Consider the following 17,644-nt stretch of genomic DNA (forward strand, 5'->3'; position numbering starts at 1 on the left):
ATGAAGGTCATGCCGGATCTGAGCCACTTTCTCAACAGAAGACGCTGCAAACAAATGACTAGCAGCACTCCAGATATCACATGCAGTTTTAGTGGAAATAAAGTAAGAGAGAAGAGAGGAGTTAACCGTGGATAGAAGCCACGATGCAAGCAACCGAACCTGCTGTGTGAACAGAGCCGTATCTAGATTCGGTGCAAAAGTACCGTCGGTCATCGTCACAACCTTCGGCGGACTAGGAATGGAGCCATCCAATAAACCTTGAAGGTCATAGCCTTCAACAATGAGTCGAATCTGAAATTGCCATTGAACGAAGTTCGATTCGTCGAGCTTAACAGTGTCATGACGCGAGAAGCTATGGATCAGCCGAGAGTTGGAGAAAGAAGCATGAGCAGCAGCACCAGTCAGAGATTCAACAGTCGAATCCATGCAGACGGAGCGAAGACAACCACCAGGATCTAGGCGAATGATACCATGAAAGAACCTAAGGTAAACCTAAGGAATATTAAGAATAAACTCATATATTGAATTCTCAAAAGCTTCCTCTCTTTAAGGAATACAGAAGTATTTATAGAAGATCACTACTGACTATACTACTGACCACTCTCATTAGCGTAACTACTTATTTGCACCAGACTAACAACTTATAACAACTCATAACAAACTAACTACTCTAACACTCATTGTTATACAATTTTCATTCCATTTGCATTTATGTATGTTTGTATGTTGTACATATGTTTTTTTCTTTCCTTTTAAGAGTATGTGCTGCAAATGATTCCTTGGGGACAGACAGCTGCACTATGGAGTTTAGTTAATTTTATTTTTAAGGTTAATATTCAATGGAATATTTTAAGTTCACCATTAGAGTTCAAATATTGTAATATTTTCTTTTCTTTCTTAGATTTTTTATTTTTTTATCATATCATGTGTCACTCTTAAAATCTTACTACTAAAGTCTAAAAATTCAATTGGATCACTTGCGATGTGATTTAGGATTTACAACCAATCAATTATAAAAAATTTAAACCGTTAATTTTAATTTAATATAAAATTATTTATTTAAAGGTTTCATCCACACATTAATTTCTAATATAATTATTGTTATACATAGATAATAAATTAATTTAATGTTTGGTATGTATATGGATAATAAATTTGTTTCCAATCAATATAATTTTTAAAACGTTAAGTATTGACATACAGTCAAAAATATTTTTATTTTTATTTTTAAATGAAATATCTAAAATGATTGGTTTAAATAAATAATAATTGAATAATTATAAAATTACTTAAATAAAAAAAAAATGAAAATCCCCCGGCATGGCGGGGGGAGACAATGAATAGCAGTTGCAATTATAACTGTAAAAGTGGTTGAAGCGTTGTGTAGGGAAGGCTGCTTTAGCTTTGAAGATGGTAGGTTTTGGTTGGATGAGTGATAGGTGAGAGAGAGACGTTGATTGAAATCCAAACCAAGGGAAAGGTCAACGATGAGGAAGTGAAACACGTGTCAATAACCCAATCCCCTTTCAAGCTTTACCTATAATGTAGTGCGCAAAACTTGGAATCCCATAAACATATAATAACAGACTTCCGTTCCTTCTCTCTCTAAACGGTCCTCCCTTTCCTACTTCCATGCTTTGGTTTTGCATTTCTTCTTCTTCCTCTTTTAATACTATTTTCTTCTTCTCTTTTACGTTCTAAGTTTTGTTTGTTTTCTTGGACCTTCATAATTACACACATATAGGGTGTACCCAACCTGGCAATGGGGCTGCTTTTAGTTCCTCACACCAACCAATAAATTTTCCAACTTGCAAAAGAAAAAAAAAAAAAAAAAGACAGGCTTTTCATACCATACGTCTGGGGTGGAGTGCATCTCAATTGAATCTTTGGATCAGGTGCTTCACCTTTTGGGCAGTTGATTCATGCAAAAATATGGGCTGCCTGTTACCCAATCTGACAGGCACCTTTTTTTTCCCCTTTGAAATGATGGGTTAGTGTTATTTGTGTTTTTTTCATTTTTTGTGGGTTGTGGAGGGGGATCAATGGCTCCAGCGACAGATGTATCTCCACATGCAACAAAACTAGAAGATGGAAGCTTCAAAAGTGGTTTCAATTCAATGGAGGATGAAAATGAAGACACATTGGGGAATATGACCCAAGCCAGCGCTGCCAAACCTCCAAGAAGCCTCTCTGCTATGCGCCATTGCTCAAGCTCTGCGTGGCTAATCGAACATGTTTGTCTTATCTGCCTTTTCTTTCTTCTTTAAAGTCCTCGGTTGCCTTTATGCTCTTGAGTTAGATTTCCAATAATTCAGCTGCATGATCAAGTTTAACCTGTACATGTGTATTTACATTAGCATAAACTTGGGGTGAAATTTTCTTTTGAAGAACCAAAACATAAACTTCCTTTGGTAAACTACATTTTGGATTGAACTAAGCTCACCAACTCATGCTAAGAATTATATTGTTGTTATTTTCAGTCTATGTAAAAGCTTTATAACGATTTCAGATTTCACCTAAATTGTTGCTTTTGTTTCATGGGATTCATTGTGAATTATTAGCCTCCTTTTTGATGTTCCCCTCGTTTACATTGTCACTCGAGTTGATGCCTGCTGCATAAGTTTTAAAACAAATTTCATGTAAAATAGTTCTTTTTTGGGTTGATGTAGGAATCAGTTATGGGTGCTGCGGGCTTGAAGTCACCACCATCACGTGAAGATTCTTGCTTTCTACCTGTATTCCGTTCAGGAAGCTGTTCTGAGAAAGGACCAAAACAATATATGGAAGATGAGTTTATATGTATTGATGATCTGTTTCAGCATCTTGGCCCGGCTGCAAGCTGTCCTTGCCTAGGAGCATTCTATGGGGTGTGTAACTTTTGTTAGGTTAGATTACTTAAATTCAGGACACTGTTTTTGTAATTTCAGCGTATGGAACAATTCCTTTAGTCACCAGCCACCTTAGTACGCCTGTTTCGTAAAGCTTTGCACAATTATCAGATTTATCTAGCTTTGGATTATATATATAATGTAGAACTAAGGTTCTGCCTTTTTTTCCTATAGGTATTTGATGGGCATGGTGGTCTAGATGCAGCATCCTTCACCAGAAAGAACATTCTCAACTTCATTGTTGAAGACGCTAATTTTGCAACTGGAACAAAAAAGGCAGTTAAGCGTGCTTACGTGAAAGCTGATCATGCACTTGCAGATGCTAAATCTCTTGATAGGTCCTCTGGCACCACTGCTTTGACTGCTCTCATTTTGGAAAGGTAAGAAATCTGATGCTAAACATTTACTTTTTTAAAACATATGCATTGTGCCGTTGGACGTTGATATCGTAAGGTATGGCAGTGTGACATGATTTAACTATGGTTGTTTCTGTCAGAACCATGATCATTGCTAATGCTGGGGACTCTCGAGCTGTATTGGGTAAACGAGGAAGAGCAATCGAGTTGTCTAAAGACCACAAACCCAACTGTACATCTGAAAGATTAAGAATCGAGAAACTAGGTGGTGTGATATATGATGGCTACCTGAATGGCCAGCTTTCTGTAGCACGTGCTCTTGGAGACTGGCATATTAAGGGCGCTAAAGGTTCGAAGAGTCCCTTAAGCTGTGAGCCAGAGTTGGAAGAAATTTTGCTGACAGAAGAAGATGAGTTTCTGATAATGGGGTGTGATGGGCTTTGGGATGTGATGAGTAGCCAATGTGCTGTGACAATGGTGAGGAAGGAGTTGATGCAGCATAATGATCCTGAGAAGTGCTCAAGAGCACTTGTGAAGGAAGCATTACAACGCAACACATGTGATAATCTAACTGTTGTTGTAGTCTGCTTCTCGCCAGACCCACCTCCGAAGATTGAAATTCCGAGATCGTATAAAAGGAGGAGCATATCAGCAGAAGGGCTGGATCTCCTCAAGGGTGTTTTGAACAACGAATGACCGAGTGATAAGAATTGTCTGTATCTTGTACAAAAAAGAAGAAAACAATGGAATTTAAACCAATCGGAGAGCCATTTTTCTGAATAACAACTGGTCCCTCCCACTTGCTGTGACGTGGATAGAAATAGTTGATGATTTCTTGAATCCTGGATGGTGTCCGGTGTATACATTTTTTTTTTCATTTTTTATTAGTATATTTTTTGAATTTGAGTTGGTAACATTTGAGTTACAATCTGAAACTGGTAATAAGTTGCCTGGGGCAACCTCAGCAAGTTTGATGTTAGTTGCAGGGATTTTTTTTCAGGGGCAATTAAGCTCCAAGTATGAGGTAGCACTACAAAGTTATCTTATATTTTAATTGTAACAATTTATTTACTATTAGACACATGAAAAACATCTTACTCCAGAGAAAGTAAAGCTTATAAAATTTGAGATTGAGATTGTTAATTTTTAATTACTTGCTATTACCTATGTTGCTCGGAATCTCTATCTTCTTAAAGTCCAGAGGCCATGTAATATCATAGCATCTACGTTGATAATGCTCTATCCATGTGCAGTTTGGCAACGGCATCCAACATGGACCAAACTTTTAACCTTAAACCCAAATCAGTGAAGCCCTATATTAAGTTTAAGCCTACAAATACACTGGACTGGAGTACACTATATTGATCGAGCATAGCCCATTGGGAATTGCATCATTAAGTTTATATACCAGCGAAAATGCTGGTGCCTATCTGTGGCCTATAGATGATTTCGTTAACAGAGAATTGCACCAAAAATCATCACTCACTGCTCGCTCTGCTAGAAACAAACAAACTAACTAAAAGAAAGGAGGAATATGTATGTATGTATGTATGATCCAGGTTCTTGTGTTGGTCTCTTCAAGTATTCATGCCACGGTACAGAACACACAGGGGAAAACCAAACCCAAAAACAAAATAATAAAGTCAGCACAGGGCAAGAGCCAAAAAAATCTTACTTATATCTACGATATTTCTTCGTATCTTATCCAAAAGAAGTGAAGAAATAGTTGAAGGGGGTGGCAGTGAAATTATGAGTTGAATTTGGATGGGAGGGAGGGACAGTTTGGCAAACACAGAAAGATAATGTGGTCTCAATCAAACGGCCCACAAAAGATTATGGAGAATCATACGTCAAAGCTAATAATGGGGCCTTGCTTAAGCGGCAAACCGACAGTGGCTGCTGAATGATAGCCTTGCTGGCTTTCATCTTTTTCTTTATTCTCATCTGCTTTGCGTGTTTAACTTCAACTTGTCTACCCACTTCAACTGTTGAAGATTTTTTTTAGATAGGTTGCTCGGCTTATCCCATCTGCCCCTCCGAACATTCATCTCACCACATGTGCATTTGAGTTGGTTGTCTGTTTGTACTTTATTACTTCAAGTAAACGACAAAAGAATCGAAAAGGATCATTAAAAAAATCTTAACGTGCCCCATCCCCTACATTATTTTACAAATTCTGCTCCTCCTTTTGCAGAATGCATATTGTAAAGTGGTATTTTCTGCTCCCATTTAGATCTCTCAAACGCCAACAACTTGCACTCGTCTGTCTGTCTTTATCTAATAACAAGTGAAGTGAAACAACATTCCCATCTATTCTCATCTCCTCCGTCTAAGAATTAAAACATCCTAAGTGCCCAACCAATCTACTCTTGTTTTTCTTCAAAATCTTACACTCATCACTCTTTTGGTCTAGATATGGGGTTTGATAAGGAAGCAAGCTCATCCTCGCATGTGCTGCAAGTGCCACCTCTCCCAAGAGAAGATACCCCCTTGTTGGGCCAACCACGTCGCCTGTCTTCCCAGTCAAAGACCTTTGCAAACGTCTTTATAGCTATAGTTGGAGCAGGCGTCCTCGGCCTTCCTTACACCTTCAAGAAAACTGGCTGGCTTATGGGCTCCCTCATGCTCTTCTCTGTTGCTCTCCTAGCCTATCACTGCATGATGCTTTTGGTTTTTACTCGCCGCAAGCTGGAGTCTATCCATGGCTTCTCCAAGATCAACTCCTTCGGTGATCTTGGCTTCGAGGTTTGTGGCCCCCTTGGTCGCTTTGCGGTAGATATAATGATAGTTCTTGCCCAAGCTGGTTTCTGCATTAGTTACCTCATTTTTATTGCCAACACTTTAGCCTATGTCTTTAATGCTGACAATCAGGCAAGTATTCTTGGGCTCAGTTCCAAGACTGTGTATCTGTGGGCTTGTTTTCCATTCCAGTTAGGTTTGAATTCAATTGCAACGTTGACTCATTTGGCTCCTTTGAGTATCTTTGCGGATGTGGTAGATCTTGCAGCTGTGGGAGTGGTGATGGTAGAGGATGTATTGGTTTTCTTGAAGAATAGACCCGAGTTGAAGGCTTTCGGTGGTTTCTCTGTATTTTTTTATGGCCTGGGGGTGGCTGTTTATTCTTTTGAAGGAATAGGGATGATACTGCCATTGGAATTAGAGGCTAAATACAAAGATAAGTTTGGGAAAGTATTGGCCTTATGCATGGCATTCATTTCTCTGCTGTATGGAGCATTTGGGATATTGGGATACATGGCTTTTGGTGAAGAAACCAAAGATATAATCACTACCAACCTGGGAGCAGGGTTAATAAGCACTCTGGTGCAACTGGGTCTATGTGTGAACCTGTTTATAACATTCCCGTTGATGATGAACCCAGTTTACGAGGTGGTGGAGAGGCGGTTGTGTGATTCTAGATACTGCTTATGGCTAAGGTGGGTAGTTGTTTTGGGGGTAAGTTTAGTGGCACTGCTGGTCCCAAATTTTGCAGATTTCTTGTCTCTAGTGGGCAGTAGTGTCTGCTGTGCTCTGGGGTTTGTGTTGCCTGCTGCTTTTCATTTGATGGTATTCAAGAAGGAATTAGGGTGGGATGGATTGATTTTGGATGCCATCATTGTGGTTCTGGGTGTGATTATGGGAGTCTCAGGAACCTGGTCTTCGCTCTTGGAGATATTTGCGTCCAAGGCCTAATGATCTCCTTTCTTTTTTCCTCTCTTTAGGTGAGGTGATCATATGAACGACTGTTAATTCCAATGATTAGACATACAACTTGACCATGTACGATGCCCATTTAATTCCTCGAGAAATTGATGTATTTTCATAACAGTTCAATCTTTGTGTTTGTGTACATTTTTCTTTCTCCGTGCTGCTTCTATTGTCAAATCATAGCAAATTGCAACTTGTAATCGGCAGGGTGAACGAAATAATACTATTCGGCAAAAGGAATACACCAGCAAGTTGCACTGCATGAAAAACGAGTTTATATACAATTTTATATTACATATCAAATGCTAATCACCTACGACCAGACTCCAATAAAATATATAATGATTAATCACTATACATATAGAGAGAGCAAAATCTTAATCACACGAACACCCGAATTAATTGCATTTATTTTTTTCGCTTTCACTAAAAAGCACTCCGGTAATCAGAATCTTCCCTCGGGACTCTGGCTCTCCTCTGACGTCTTAAATGGCCCAGTACAATGGTAACTCATGACCATGATCAAATCCTCTACTGCTTCGTGTGGAACCAAACCTTGCTACCGAATGTTGTGCATCAAACCAATCATACCCATAACCAATATCAAGCGAGGAGAATTGAAAGAGTCCATTTTCTTGAACGCAGAATGAATCACACCCAGAGCTACTATCAAATGACTAATCTTCCCATCCTTCACAAAACTTCTGGGAGCTCCCATAATGATAAGCAGGGGTACCTGGAACAGAATCAACAAAAATAGACGAGCTTTGCCCCTTGAACAACTTATCCGCATAGACAGGAGAGCTTGGAATATATTCTGCAAATATGGCCGAATTCTTCCCCATGAACATGTTATCTGCATAGGCAGGAGTGCTAGGAACAGAATCTGCAAAAATAGATGAGCTTTTCCCATGGAACATGTCACCTATGTAGGCAGGGGTTCTCGGAACAGAATACTCAAAAGTGAACGGGCCTTTCCCTGGGAACAAGTTTTCTGTTTGGGAGGACTGCGATCTTATGGGCTTTATGTTGAAGTCACCAAGACAAAATATAGAGTTATTATCATGCTCATCAGGATCCATTGTCTCCTGCAAAGGACGTATTCTTTAGACCATTTGTGGTTTTCATTACAATTCTGACAAATCTTCTCATCAAACAAACATCATCCATTCGGGAAAAGATTAAATGAAGACAAAATACTAGAATTTTGATATCCACAGAAAGTGATTAAAAGAATATAAGGCTTCCTTTGATAAAAAGACAGCACCACTACTGTTTGTCACATAAGAATCCTGGAATTCTTGAGATCGCTTATCTTCTGTACTACTTATAGCTGGACTTCCAGAGGGACTTTCTGCCAGGCTATCCTCTCTTTGCTCATTTGCCAAGTCTCTCATGGATCCATTCGCTTGTATTAAGAATCTTACATGTGTTAGCGCCAGCAGCCGTTTCCTTTTGAACTTGTAAAACTTTTGGTTTTGGAGGGGCTATGACATTTTGTATATCACGAGTGAGCTCCTTTACAAATGTGAATTCTAAAAGGAGAGTTAGTGACAGTTCATCAGAATTGTATTAAGATTACAGAATAGTCAGAAGAAAGTACCATGTCAATTTGATACATTACAATCAACATTATGTTAGGGACATGCAAAGTCCATTACTAAATGCGGTTCAGCAAGCACTCTAGTTTGGACAACAAAAGATAAAAATGCCCTAAAGGTACATACTTGTGTCTTCAAACTTGTCACAATTTTCATACCAATCAGCTGCGAGGTTTGCAAAAGAGTTCTTTCATTGTGAGAGGTTCGGAGGTCAGTTACACGATGGCAATAAGAATTGCATTGGGCTATTGAGAAATTTAAAGGGAAGACATTGTTGATTGCTATTCTTAAGGTTCCATGGAATGTGCACATTTACTTGATATGCGAGAAAGAGAAAATAAATTGTTGAAACATTTTCCACATATATAGTGTTTGTTTGTATCCCATGTGCCAACATAATCAGAAAATAAACTGTATTGAGAGTAATTGATCAGTTAAATAGTAAAATAGAATCTCATCTTTACACTTATAGGTAGGTTATAAGATGACCAATAGCTGTTCAAAATGCAACTTAGTGATCCACCAGTTATATCCATGCAGATATTGCATGATCAACATGATATTTCAAGGACAAAAAATTTTTTAACCAGCATAATTGAGCTAGCAGTAGATAAACCAGAAACTGACAATCAACCAATCATAGACTACCTCTAAGGAGCCTCCAGCTTAAGAACAGATGGCATGACTGATCACCGGTAATTGTTCCATCTCTATCAGTGTCAACTTGTACAAATACTTTTGTGTACTTCTGTACATCAGATTGTGTTATCTTATGCCATGGGGGCTGAGACTGAGTTGATTCTCTAGAAGCCAAGTTCCCAGGTCCAGCAGGAAATCCAGTTGACCCAGAGACGGCATTGGTTTGGACTGTAACCTGCTTGTTCAGTTTACTTGTTGGATGACCTGTATGATACTGACCACCCACAGGTTGTTGAGAAAGTGTACTCAGCAAATACTCGGTTGGCCTTGGCTTTAGAGAAGTACGGGCCCTGGTGCTGGAATGGAGGTCATTGAGACAGTTGAGCTAGTTGCAGGTGATGCGGCCGCCAAAGAAGTTGCTTTGACTGCAATGAAGTTGCAGAGAAGTCACCAAGAAAGGAATCAGAGACAAACCCCTTTCCCGAAGCCACCAATTCTTTGGGATCCTTTTCTGTTAACTGGCTGGATGGCATATCTTGCCTTTTTCAGTAGTAGAGGATATCTGCCCAGGAGCTGATAGCGGTCTTGGTTGCATAAAAAGTGTCAAACCCAAAGATGTCTGTCCAAATCCATCTTGGCTCGTAGAAGGACCAAAACCTTGGCTATGAACTTGGTTATTAGCACCACCTATAAGACCACCCCGAGTTTCTACTTTGCCAATTAGTTGAGGAGTTTGAAGTTGGAAGACGAGGAGCCACAATGTTACCTCCCATCAGCATGCCTTGTGCAGCAAGAACTTGTTCTGTCTGTGATGAAATGCTGGAAGGCATTGCTTGGGTTGGCCTCATAACCTGGTTTTGCTGTGATTGGAGATGCTGATGATTTACACCTACATTACCAAGGCCAGGTGTCCCTAGTGTTGCTAGATTGGACTGTGGTGTAGGTACAGTTGCAAGGTTTATCTGGGGAGCAGGAATTTTAGCTGAAGCAGGGCCGTACAGTGCAGCATTTATCATATCTGGAGTCAAATCTCGCTTAATTTGTGCCACAGTATCAAGTTTAAGGGCATTATAAAATTCTTGTCTACCAAGATAACCTAGTTTCTGCTGGTCAGCATCCATCAAAACCTACAAATAGAAACATCAATTGAGTGCGACAAAAGGAATAAACCAAACAGATACATGAATTCTCCACAAGGAGAAGAGATGTAAAACAATCTACCGAACCCCTAGAAGTATTAGGTACCAGTTCTTTCCGAGCATTGCACTGCTAAACAACATTTAGATGTTCTCCATATGATATTTGAACAAAAAATGATACTTGCTAAGCTGAGTGAAAACCATATAACAATTATGTGTTGTCGTTCTCCTTTTATCTCAACCAAAACCAACGAATGGGAAAAAGAAGTCAAACTAACCCCAAAAGAAAAAAAAAAAAAACCCACTGAGCAAAGAAGAAAGGTTCAGTATGATTTGTAGGAGAAACAAAAAGGCAAGAGGGAAATGACCTGAGAGAGAACGTTCTGGGACAAAATTGGAGCCTTGAAAAAAGGCAACAGCCTCGGCTCCACTAATCTGGCGTTCCTAGAATAAGCAACGAACAGATCGGTATTGTTAGGAATATCCCGCCACCGCCAAGCTGGAATTTAAAATTCCAGGATTGGAAGAAACGTCAAGGAATAGAAAATCAGATGGGAAATGGATACATAACATAACCATAAATCATCCAATTCCACAGACGAAATGTTAAACAAGACTAAACTGATTGCTTGCACCCGACGAAATCAGAAATTAGAAAACTTCAAAAGGCCACCTACGATGTTGATTGGCTTACTTAGGCGGGAAGCGACGTCGTTTGTTTTATTGACCGAGTCGCACACAAATTACATACTGCAACTTGCGGCCTCAGTCAGTGTTATAAAAGGGATTATAACACTACTGGTATTAATACTTGGGAAAAAAAGTAATGATACTATAGTTGAGCAAAAAAAAGCAATCATGTAATTAGCGATGATGCATTAGATCTCATCAGAAACCAAAAAGGGCAGGTGGCAGATGAAACTAAGTCATCGCTCAAACCTAAGACAAACATCACCCCACCTACTTACCTACTAGGTCGCTAATGAGCCAGGTGAGGATCATTATATGGGCTTCCGGGATCATGAAAACCAAATGCAAATTGCCCAAAGCCCAAGCCAACATGTCGAGGGGGCAAGCAAAAGAGCCTTATGTTCAAATGAGGATGACGCAGCAGGGAGGGCGGCACCATAAAGCGAACATGGGACGGGACACCTGTTGCATTATTTTGCACCGTTTCTATTCAAAGCCACACACAAAATTAACACACCCCCCCGCCCAAAAATAGCAAACCATAAAAAAAGCACCCGGCCACAACAAAAGGGAAAGTAAAAAAAAAGGATAATAAAGCAAACAAATCGCCAAATATATAAACAAAAAACTAAACCAACAATCAACGAAAAAACAAATTCCGTTTTTTCGTTAATTTCCTCCCAACGCTGATCCGATCACAGTTGCCGACATGTCTTGTTCTTCATCATCGGGTTCGGAGGAAGATGACGAGGGAATCGACTCTTACAGGAAAGGAGGATATCATGCCGTCCGGATCGGCGATCCATTCGCCGCTGGTCGTTACATCGCTCAGAGGAAGCTGGGTTGGGGTCAGTTTTCCACTGTTTGGCTCGCTTACGATACCCAATCCTCTGTATGTCCCTCCTGTTCCTTCACCTTAGATTTTCTTCTGCTTTTCTTATGATCTGGGTCTTATTTCATTTTCCGCCTTTTTTTTTTTTTAACTTTTGTTTGTTCTGGGTCTTATAGGCTCTGCTTTCCGTTTAACCGTTATTGTCAGTATCCCCTTTCCCGCAAGTATTCATTTTTGGCTTTTTCTATAAAGAATCTCTACGACATTATTATCCGTTTCGTTTCTTATTACTCTTTTTTGGGATCGGCGATTGATGCCTAGATATTTTGCTATAAGTATATGGTCAGATGTATGCAATAATAATCAGGTTGATTAAACTTTTTAAAGGAAAAAAGAAAACCTGATCTGAAATCTGAATAGTATTTCTTGTATGAGTTGTCAAATTCTTTGCTTTTTGTAATCCTATGATGCCTCTTGATAAAAGATGTTGATTTTTGGAAATTTTCTTGAAAAAAAGAAGAGAGGGTATCCCTTGATTTTTATTGATTAGCATCATTGTATTATCTAAACCATTTCTCTTTTGAACCAGAAATATGTTGCTCTAAAGATCCAGAAAAGCGCACAACAATTTGCACAAGCTGCACTTCATGAAATTGATGTCCTTTCATCTATTGCTGACGGAGACCCCTCAAACTCGAAGTGTGTGGTGCGCCTGATTGACCACTTTAAGCACAGTGGTCCAAATGGCCAACATCTATGCATGGTCCTCGAATTCCTCGGTGATAGCTTACTTCAATTAATCAGGTTTAACCGTTACAAAGGGCTTGAATTGAATAAAGTTAGGGAGATCTGCAAATGCATTTTGATAGCCCTGGATTACTTGCATAGGGAGGTTGGTATAATCCACACGGATTTAAAGCCTGAAAATATTCTTCTCTTTTCCACTATTGATCCAGCCAAGGATCCAGTTAGATCTGGTCTTACTCCAATTCTTGAAAGGCCTGAGGGGGGCACCCTAAATGGTGGATCTACCATGAACATCATTGAGAAAAAATTGAAACGGAGGGCCAGAAGAGCAGTTGCTAATATAGGTGTTAGAAGAGATTCAATGGGAGTAGAAGCTCCAAAACCTGCAAGATGTCTTGATGGGATTGATATGAGGTGCAAGGTTGTGGACTTTGGAAACGCATGTTGGGCTGACAAACGATTTGCAGAAGAAATTCAAACAAGGCAGTATAGAGCTCCTGAGGTCATACTTCTATCTGGGTATACCTTTTCCGTTGATATGTGGTCATTTGCTTGCATAGCCTTTGAGCTCGCTACTGGTGACATGATGTTTGCTCCCAAAACGGGACAAGGCTTCAGCGAAGACGAGGTATGACTGTTCTATGCATCACACTTTGGAAATGGTTTTCCTTGTCCTTTTTTTGCGGGATATGTGTTTAGAAAATAGGAATAGGGAGTAGCTCAAGGAAAACAGTATTTTCTATTTGTCTGGCATGATGCCAGATTAGGATCATCTTTGTTCTTCACCTATTATATATTTAGTTATTCTACTTGCATTGCAGCTGTCATATTACCATTTTTTTCATCCTTCCCCTCTGATCCTGCCATTATAGTGTGATCTGGTTTCTTTTCTTATAGGTATCATACCAGAAAAGAGCTATAAAAAATAACTGTGCTGAGTAGAAGGCAGGCCTGCATCATAGTAATCATGTTTATATTTAAGTCAAATCAAATTAGTTTTTTCATATACACATGTGAAGTGTCTCATGGTTTTAACAGCGGCACTAGCTACTGAGATTTAGTTATTGTCTTTGATTAGCATATTATTATGAATTTATTTATATGCCTACTATTTTTTGTTTGTTTGTTTGTTTGTTTATGGGTCATAATAATAATAAATAATAACCCTATAGATAAATGGAGGAAAGGACCACTGGGAATGATATTATTCATTTGGTTGCTTCCAGGATCACCTTGCTCTCATGATGGAACTTCTTGGAAAGATGCCTCGGAAGGTAAAATTATTTCTATATTAATGTCCTTTCCTTGTTATAAAATTGTTGTGATAGAAATGTTAATATATGCATGTGTAAGCAGATTGCTGTTGGAGGAGCTCGATCAAAGGATTTTTTTGACAGGCATGGGGATCTGAAGAGGATTCGGAGACTGAAGTTCCTGCCACTGGATCGATTGTTGGTGACTAAATATAAATTCTCCGAGACTGATGCACGTGAGTTTTTGGAGTTTCTTTCTCCTCTTCTTGATTTTTCCCCAGAGAAGCGACCAACTGCCCAGCAGTGTCTGCAACACCCATGGCTGAACCTGAGGAGCTCAGATGGTCAATCTAACATGGATGCTGGAATGAGCAAACTTAAGATTTAAGGTGGGCAAGAGAAGAAGGGATTAAAGATTCCTCCCTCCACCTGTACGACTATTGATTGTGTTTGTTTTAATTGTTTTAATTTTTTGGGCTTGTGACATTTTCAATAAGATTCTTTTTCTTCTTTTTCTTCTTTTTCTTCTTCTTCTTCTTCTTCTTATTTTTGATTAATGGTTAACAAAGTATAAAGTAATAACTATTGTGAGGAAATGACAGGGGAGTTTTAACTGCGATAACTGAATGTGTTGTTCACATTGTTTTCAAGTTAATTATATACCAGTTGCATATTATGGTTGGAACACCATTACCATCCAGCTATTCTACTCCAAGTTTTCTTCAGTAATGATTATGAATCACACGTCTATGTGTTAGATAGTGTTGAATGAATCCTCTTTTTTGTCATCATGTCATGATTTGGATCAACCACTTTGGTCATCAGTTATTGATTCTTCTTCTTGTAGAAAAAAGGGGTTGTTATATAGGTTTCCAAGAGCAATAGGTGTAGTAGATAAGAGTGCTGATTTCAACATTATTTCTATAGATGGCATTTTAAAATTGACAAAAAAGTGCTCACATTTAGCTATTGAGAGAGTAAAGAGAGAGTGTTGCACATATAATTGTGCGCCTCCTTCCTTTTTCTCCTCTCTATACACAACCAAATATCCTTATCCAATTTTTGGTATAACTTGGGAGAGCCGATCGCAAACGAAAAAAAAAAAAAGGCACAACATTACTACACTTTAGCAACTGTCAGCAGGTCCTAGATGAATTCATCAATATTTACAGCAAGACATTGAGAGAAAAAAAATGCGTTCACGAATGCCAAGATCTATCATAGTCTTTAAAAGAAACGCCATGGTTAGATGATGGATTGCTAGGTGAAGGTGTAAATATGTTTCAGCAACCTCAACTTCACTGGTATCCTTCATTAAACTCGTTAGATTATGAACGTGTTTCTGTATCCATCAATCATGCATCTCATAAACAACACAAATGCATTTTATACGGCCATAATTAAAAATAAAGGAGAACCACCCCAAATTGAGGGAGAAGAAAATAATGAATCAACTGCTGAAATAACAATACCAAGGGCAGTAAAGTTTCAGTACATCTAGCATCATCCAAGAATGCGGGATGAATATGCAACAAAACAAAAACATCTAAATTTATTGCATTCCTCTTTATCTCAAATCCAAATATTGCTATCATTCTATGCAGCAAGCACTATTAGTAAAGTGTAGAGGCAAGCAATTGAACATTCAAATATACATTCTGTCAATTCAACTTCCTTACAAAACCAGTAACGAGCAAAGAGATAAATGGAGTAAAGTCGTTCCTAATTTCCTATAAAAGAAAATTATGAATCCTACCTCAGCTATTAACTTCAACCCTTGAAGCAACCTGTTACAAGAACAGGATTTGAATATTATGATTGCACGACTTTGTTTTGTTTGATACATGCAGGGGCCTTGAAATCCTGGCATTTCCGCATACCTTCGATTGAAATAACACCATCATCAGAGGGCTCCAAAGAATAAAAGGTCTTAACAGCAGCGGTAGAATTATCCATGTTCTTTTCAGTCAATGGAGAGCTCTTAGTAATCATATCTTCCTTGGGATTCACTCGATCCCTAAAGGAACAAATGCTTAAGGGCAGCCTCTTTAACTTCATTCTTCCCCTCTTTTTACTAGGAGTTACATCGTCAAAAGCTTTTTCCTTCAAATGGCTTGATTCTGCTTCACCATTATCCAACTCTGATTGCCCAGATTTATCATATTTAGCACCCTTTGCCACTGCTTTAACTGATTCTTCCATTGAGTCCCCAGAATCAATTTCACCTGCTATAGTACCTCCATTGCATGTAGAAGATGGGCTTCCTCCCAATACAATACCCCCATTGGAAGCTTTTGTTTTCTCAAGAGTTGGCATGATCTTAGGCCTTTTATGTTTATGACCTCTCCATTCAGAAGTTGGTGAATTCTTTGAGATTCTTGGGGAACTGTTGATTGCTCGGTGCAACTTCCGGGCTAACTCTTCATCTGTCCTAGGACTCTCAATTGGTTCGTGTTTCTTGTACAAGAGTTGAACAGGGACATGTTTCTTGAGCTTATTCTTTTTTAGGTGTCTTTCCTTATTAATCGAGTCTTCAGAAAATTTTGCTACCATGTCCAATGCATTCTTAGCTGCAGCAACAGCTTTAGCTGCAATTGCAGCCTTCTCCTCTGCAGCAGCTCTGGCAGCCTCAGCAGCTTTAGCAGCAGAGGTAGCTGCTGCTCTTGAGGCCTCCAAAATCTCCTCAGGAGAAAGATTTGGGTTATATAAATGGGAACTCATCAATAAATTTTTTAGATGGTCATTAACATCACTTGAAGAAGTAGAAGGCGAGTGTGAGGGTGAGGGTGAGGGTGAGGGTGAGGGTGAAGGTGAAGGTGAAGGTGAAGGAGGAGATGAAGAGGAAGAAGCCACTGCAGGCTGATCTGAAGCACCATTGGCATTGGATGCCTGTTTCTTAAATCCTGCAAGCAGACGCTTCCGAGGAGGCAGGAGGACATCCGCATCCAAGTGATTGATGTCACAAATGTTAGCCTCCATTAATATCCCTTCTCCGATTTATTAAAATCTGAAACACCAAAGCACAAGTAATTTGTCTACATAGATAGTCTAGCCGCTCGAATCACATCCACGTTAAAACATCAATAATCATAGATTCCCGATGTTAAATTGTAAACAAAACCCAAAACAAAATCTGAATTCTCATCACAGTAATAGTAACAGCAAAAACCCATCAAATTTGGAAAAAGAAGATGAGCAGATTTGGAAAGCAGCATAAATTCAAGCGGTTCTAATAGATAAATCGGAATTGAAAGACGTTTCACGTGTTGTAAATGACATAAACAACGTAAATTTGAAAACCCTACCGGCATATTCGGTTACACAAGAGCTTCCCGTAAAACCAAAAGAATAATAAAGACAGAAAGTCAACAAAAAGATCATCATGCAATGGAAATGAATAGCCAAGTTAAAGATTATATCGGAACAGGTAACATGAAAGAAAGAAACAAAATTAAAACGTAAAATAGGTTGATTGATAGAAGAAAAATGGAAAATTACAGGAAAGCAAACGCAACGTGAAGCGAAAATGCGAATCAACAAGTTCTGATCGAATGAAATTATGAGATGTAACTGAAATTAGAGTGAATTAAAAGAAAAAAAGGGATGAATTTTGATTCAATACCTGATCATTTATGCAGGGGGGGTTTGCTGCTTGGTTGGTTGGTGTCACAGATAAAGAGAGAGTTTTTGTTTGTTTGGATTGCAGGAAAAGAGAGATGATTTAAGAGATTTGAGAAGAAGGAAATTAGGGTTTTTTGTTTATTTATGTCATATTATTATATAGGGTACACATT

At 38.9% G+C, this 17,644-nt stretch overlaps 4 protein-coding genes and 1 pseudogene across 4 annotated transcripts; 3 read left to right on the top strand and 2 right to left on the bottom strand.

The window, feature by feature from the left end:
- The first annotated feature begins 1,312 nt into the window (after positions 1-1,312).
- On the top strand, positions 1,313-4,367 carry LOC108465201 (probable protein phosphatase 2C 47). Its single transcript, XM_017765550.2, has 4 exons — positions 1,313-2,234; positions 2,670-2,867; positions 3,063-3,268; positions 3,385-4,367. The coding sequence occupies exons 1-4, from the start codon at positions 2,043-2,045 to the stop codon at positions 3,938-3,940; spliced, it is 1,152 nt and encodes a 383-aa protein (XP_017621039.1). The 5' UTR covers positions 1,313-2,042; the 3' UTR covers positions 3,941-4,367.
- Positions 4,368-5,280: 913 nt separating this feature from the next.
- LOC108463494 (amino acid transporter AVT3C) lies at positions 5,281-7,218 on the top strand. Its single transcript, XM_017763455.2, has one exon. It carries the CDS (start codon positions 5,660-5,662, stop codon positions 6,932-6,934), a length of 1,275 nt encoding a protein of 424 aa, XP_017618944.1. The 5' UTR covers positions 5,281-5,659; the 3' UTR covers positions 6,935-7,218.
- Positions 7,219-8,984: 1,766 nt separating this feature from the next.
- On the bottom strand, positions 8,985-11,390 carry LOC108479926 (uncharacterized; annotated as a pseudogene).
- LOC108455175 (uncharacterized) lies at positions 11,376-14,472 on the top strand. The gene is made up of 4 exons (XM_017753774.2): positions 11,376-11,910; positions 12,440-13,225; positions 13,824-13,871; positions 13,954-14,472. The coding sequence occupies exons 1-4, from the start codon at positions 11,728-11,730 to the stop codon at positions 14,236-14,238; spliced, it is 1,302 nt and encodes a 433-aa protein (XP_017609263.1). The 5' UTR covers positions 11,376-11,727; the 3' UTR covers positions 14,239-14,472.
- Positions 14,473-15,277: 805 nt separating this feature from the next.
- Positions 15,278-17,608, bottom strand: LOC108483669 (uncharacterized). The gene is made up of 2 exons (XM_017787235.2): positions 17,473-17,608; positions 15,278-16,857 (listed from the first exon to the last, which is right to left on the bottom strand). The coding sequence occupies exon 2, from the start codon at positions 16,827-16,829 to the stop codon at positions 15,663-15,665; it is 1,167 nt and encodes a 388-aa protein (XP_017642724.1). The 5' UTR covers positions 16,830-16,857; positions 17,473-17,608; the 3' UTR covers positions 15,278-15,662.
- Positions 17,609-17,644: the final 36 nt, after the last annotated feature.

Source organism: Gossypium arboreum, chromosome 2, assembly GCF_025698485.1.
Source record: "Gossypium arboreum isolate Shixiya-1 chromosome 2, ASM2569848v2, whole genome shotgun sequence".
NCBI classification, from domain to species: Eukaryota; Viridiplantae; Streptophyta; class Magnoliopsida; order Malvales; family Malvaceae; genus Gossypium; species Gossypium arboreum.

Bases quoted from the DNA above. Each gene is read 5' to 3' on its own strand.
- LOC108483669 (XM_017787235.2), bottom strand. From the start codon at position 16,829: ATGGAGGCTAACATTTGTGACATCAATCACTTGGATGCGGATGTCCTC.
- LOC108455175 (XM_017753774.2), top strand. From the start codon at position 11,728: ATGTCTTGTTCTTCATCATCGGGTTCGGAGGAAGATGACGAGGGAATC. The intron at 11,911-12,439 runs GTATGTCCCTCC...CTTTTGAACCAG, and splicing joins CTTACGATACCCAATCCTCT to AAATATGTTGCTCTAAAGAT. The intron at 13,226-13,823 runs GTATGACTGTTC...GGTTGCTTCCAG, and splicing joins AAGGCTTCAGCGAAGACGAG to GATCACCTTGCTCTCATGAT.
- LOC108463494 (XM_017763455.2), top strand. From the start codon at position 5,660: ATGGGGTTTGATAAGGAAGCAAGCTCATCCTCGCATGTGCTGCAAGTG.
- LOC108465201 (XM_017765550.2), top strand. From the start codon at position 2,043: ATGGCTCCAGCGACAGATGTATCTCCACATGCAACAAAACTAGAAGAT. The intron at 2,235-2,669 runs GTTTGTCTTATC...GGGTTGATGTAG, and splicing joins CTGCGTGGCTAATCGAACAT to GAATCAGTTATGGGTGCTGC. The intron at 2,868-3,062 runs GTGTGTAACTTT...TTTTTCCTATAG, and splicing joins GCCTAGGAGCATTCTATGGG to GTATTTGATGGGCATGGTGG.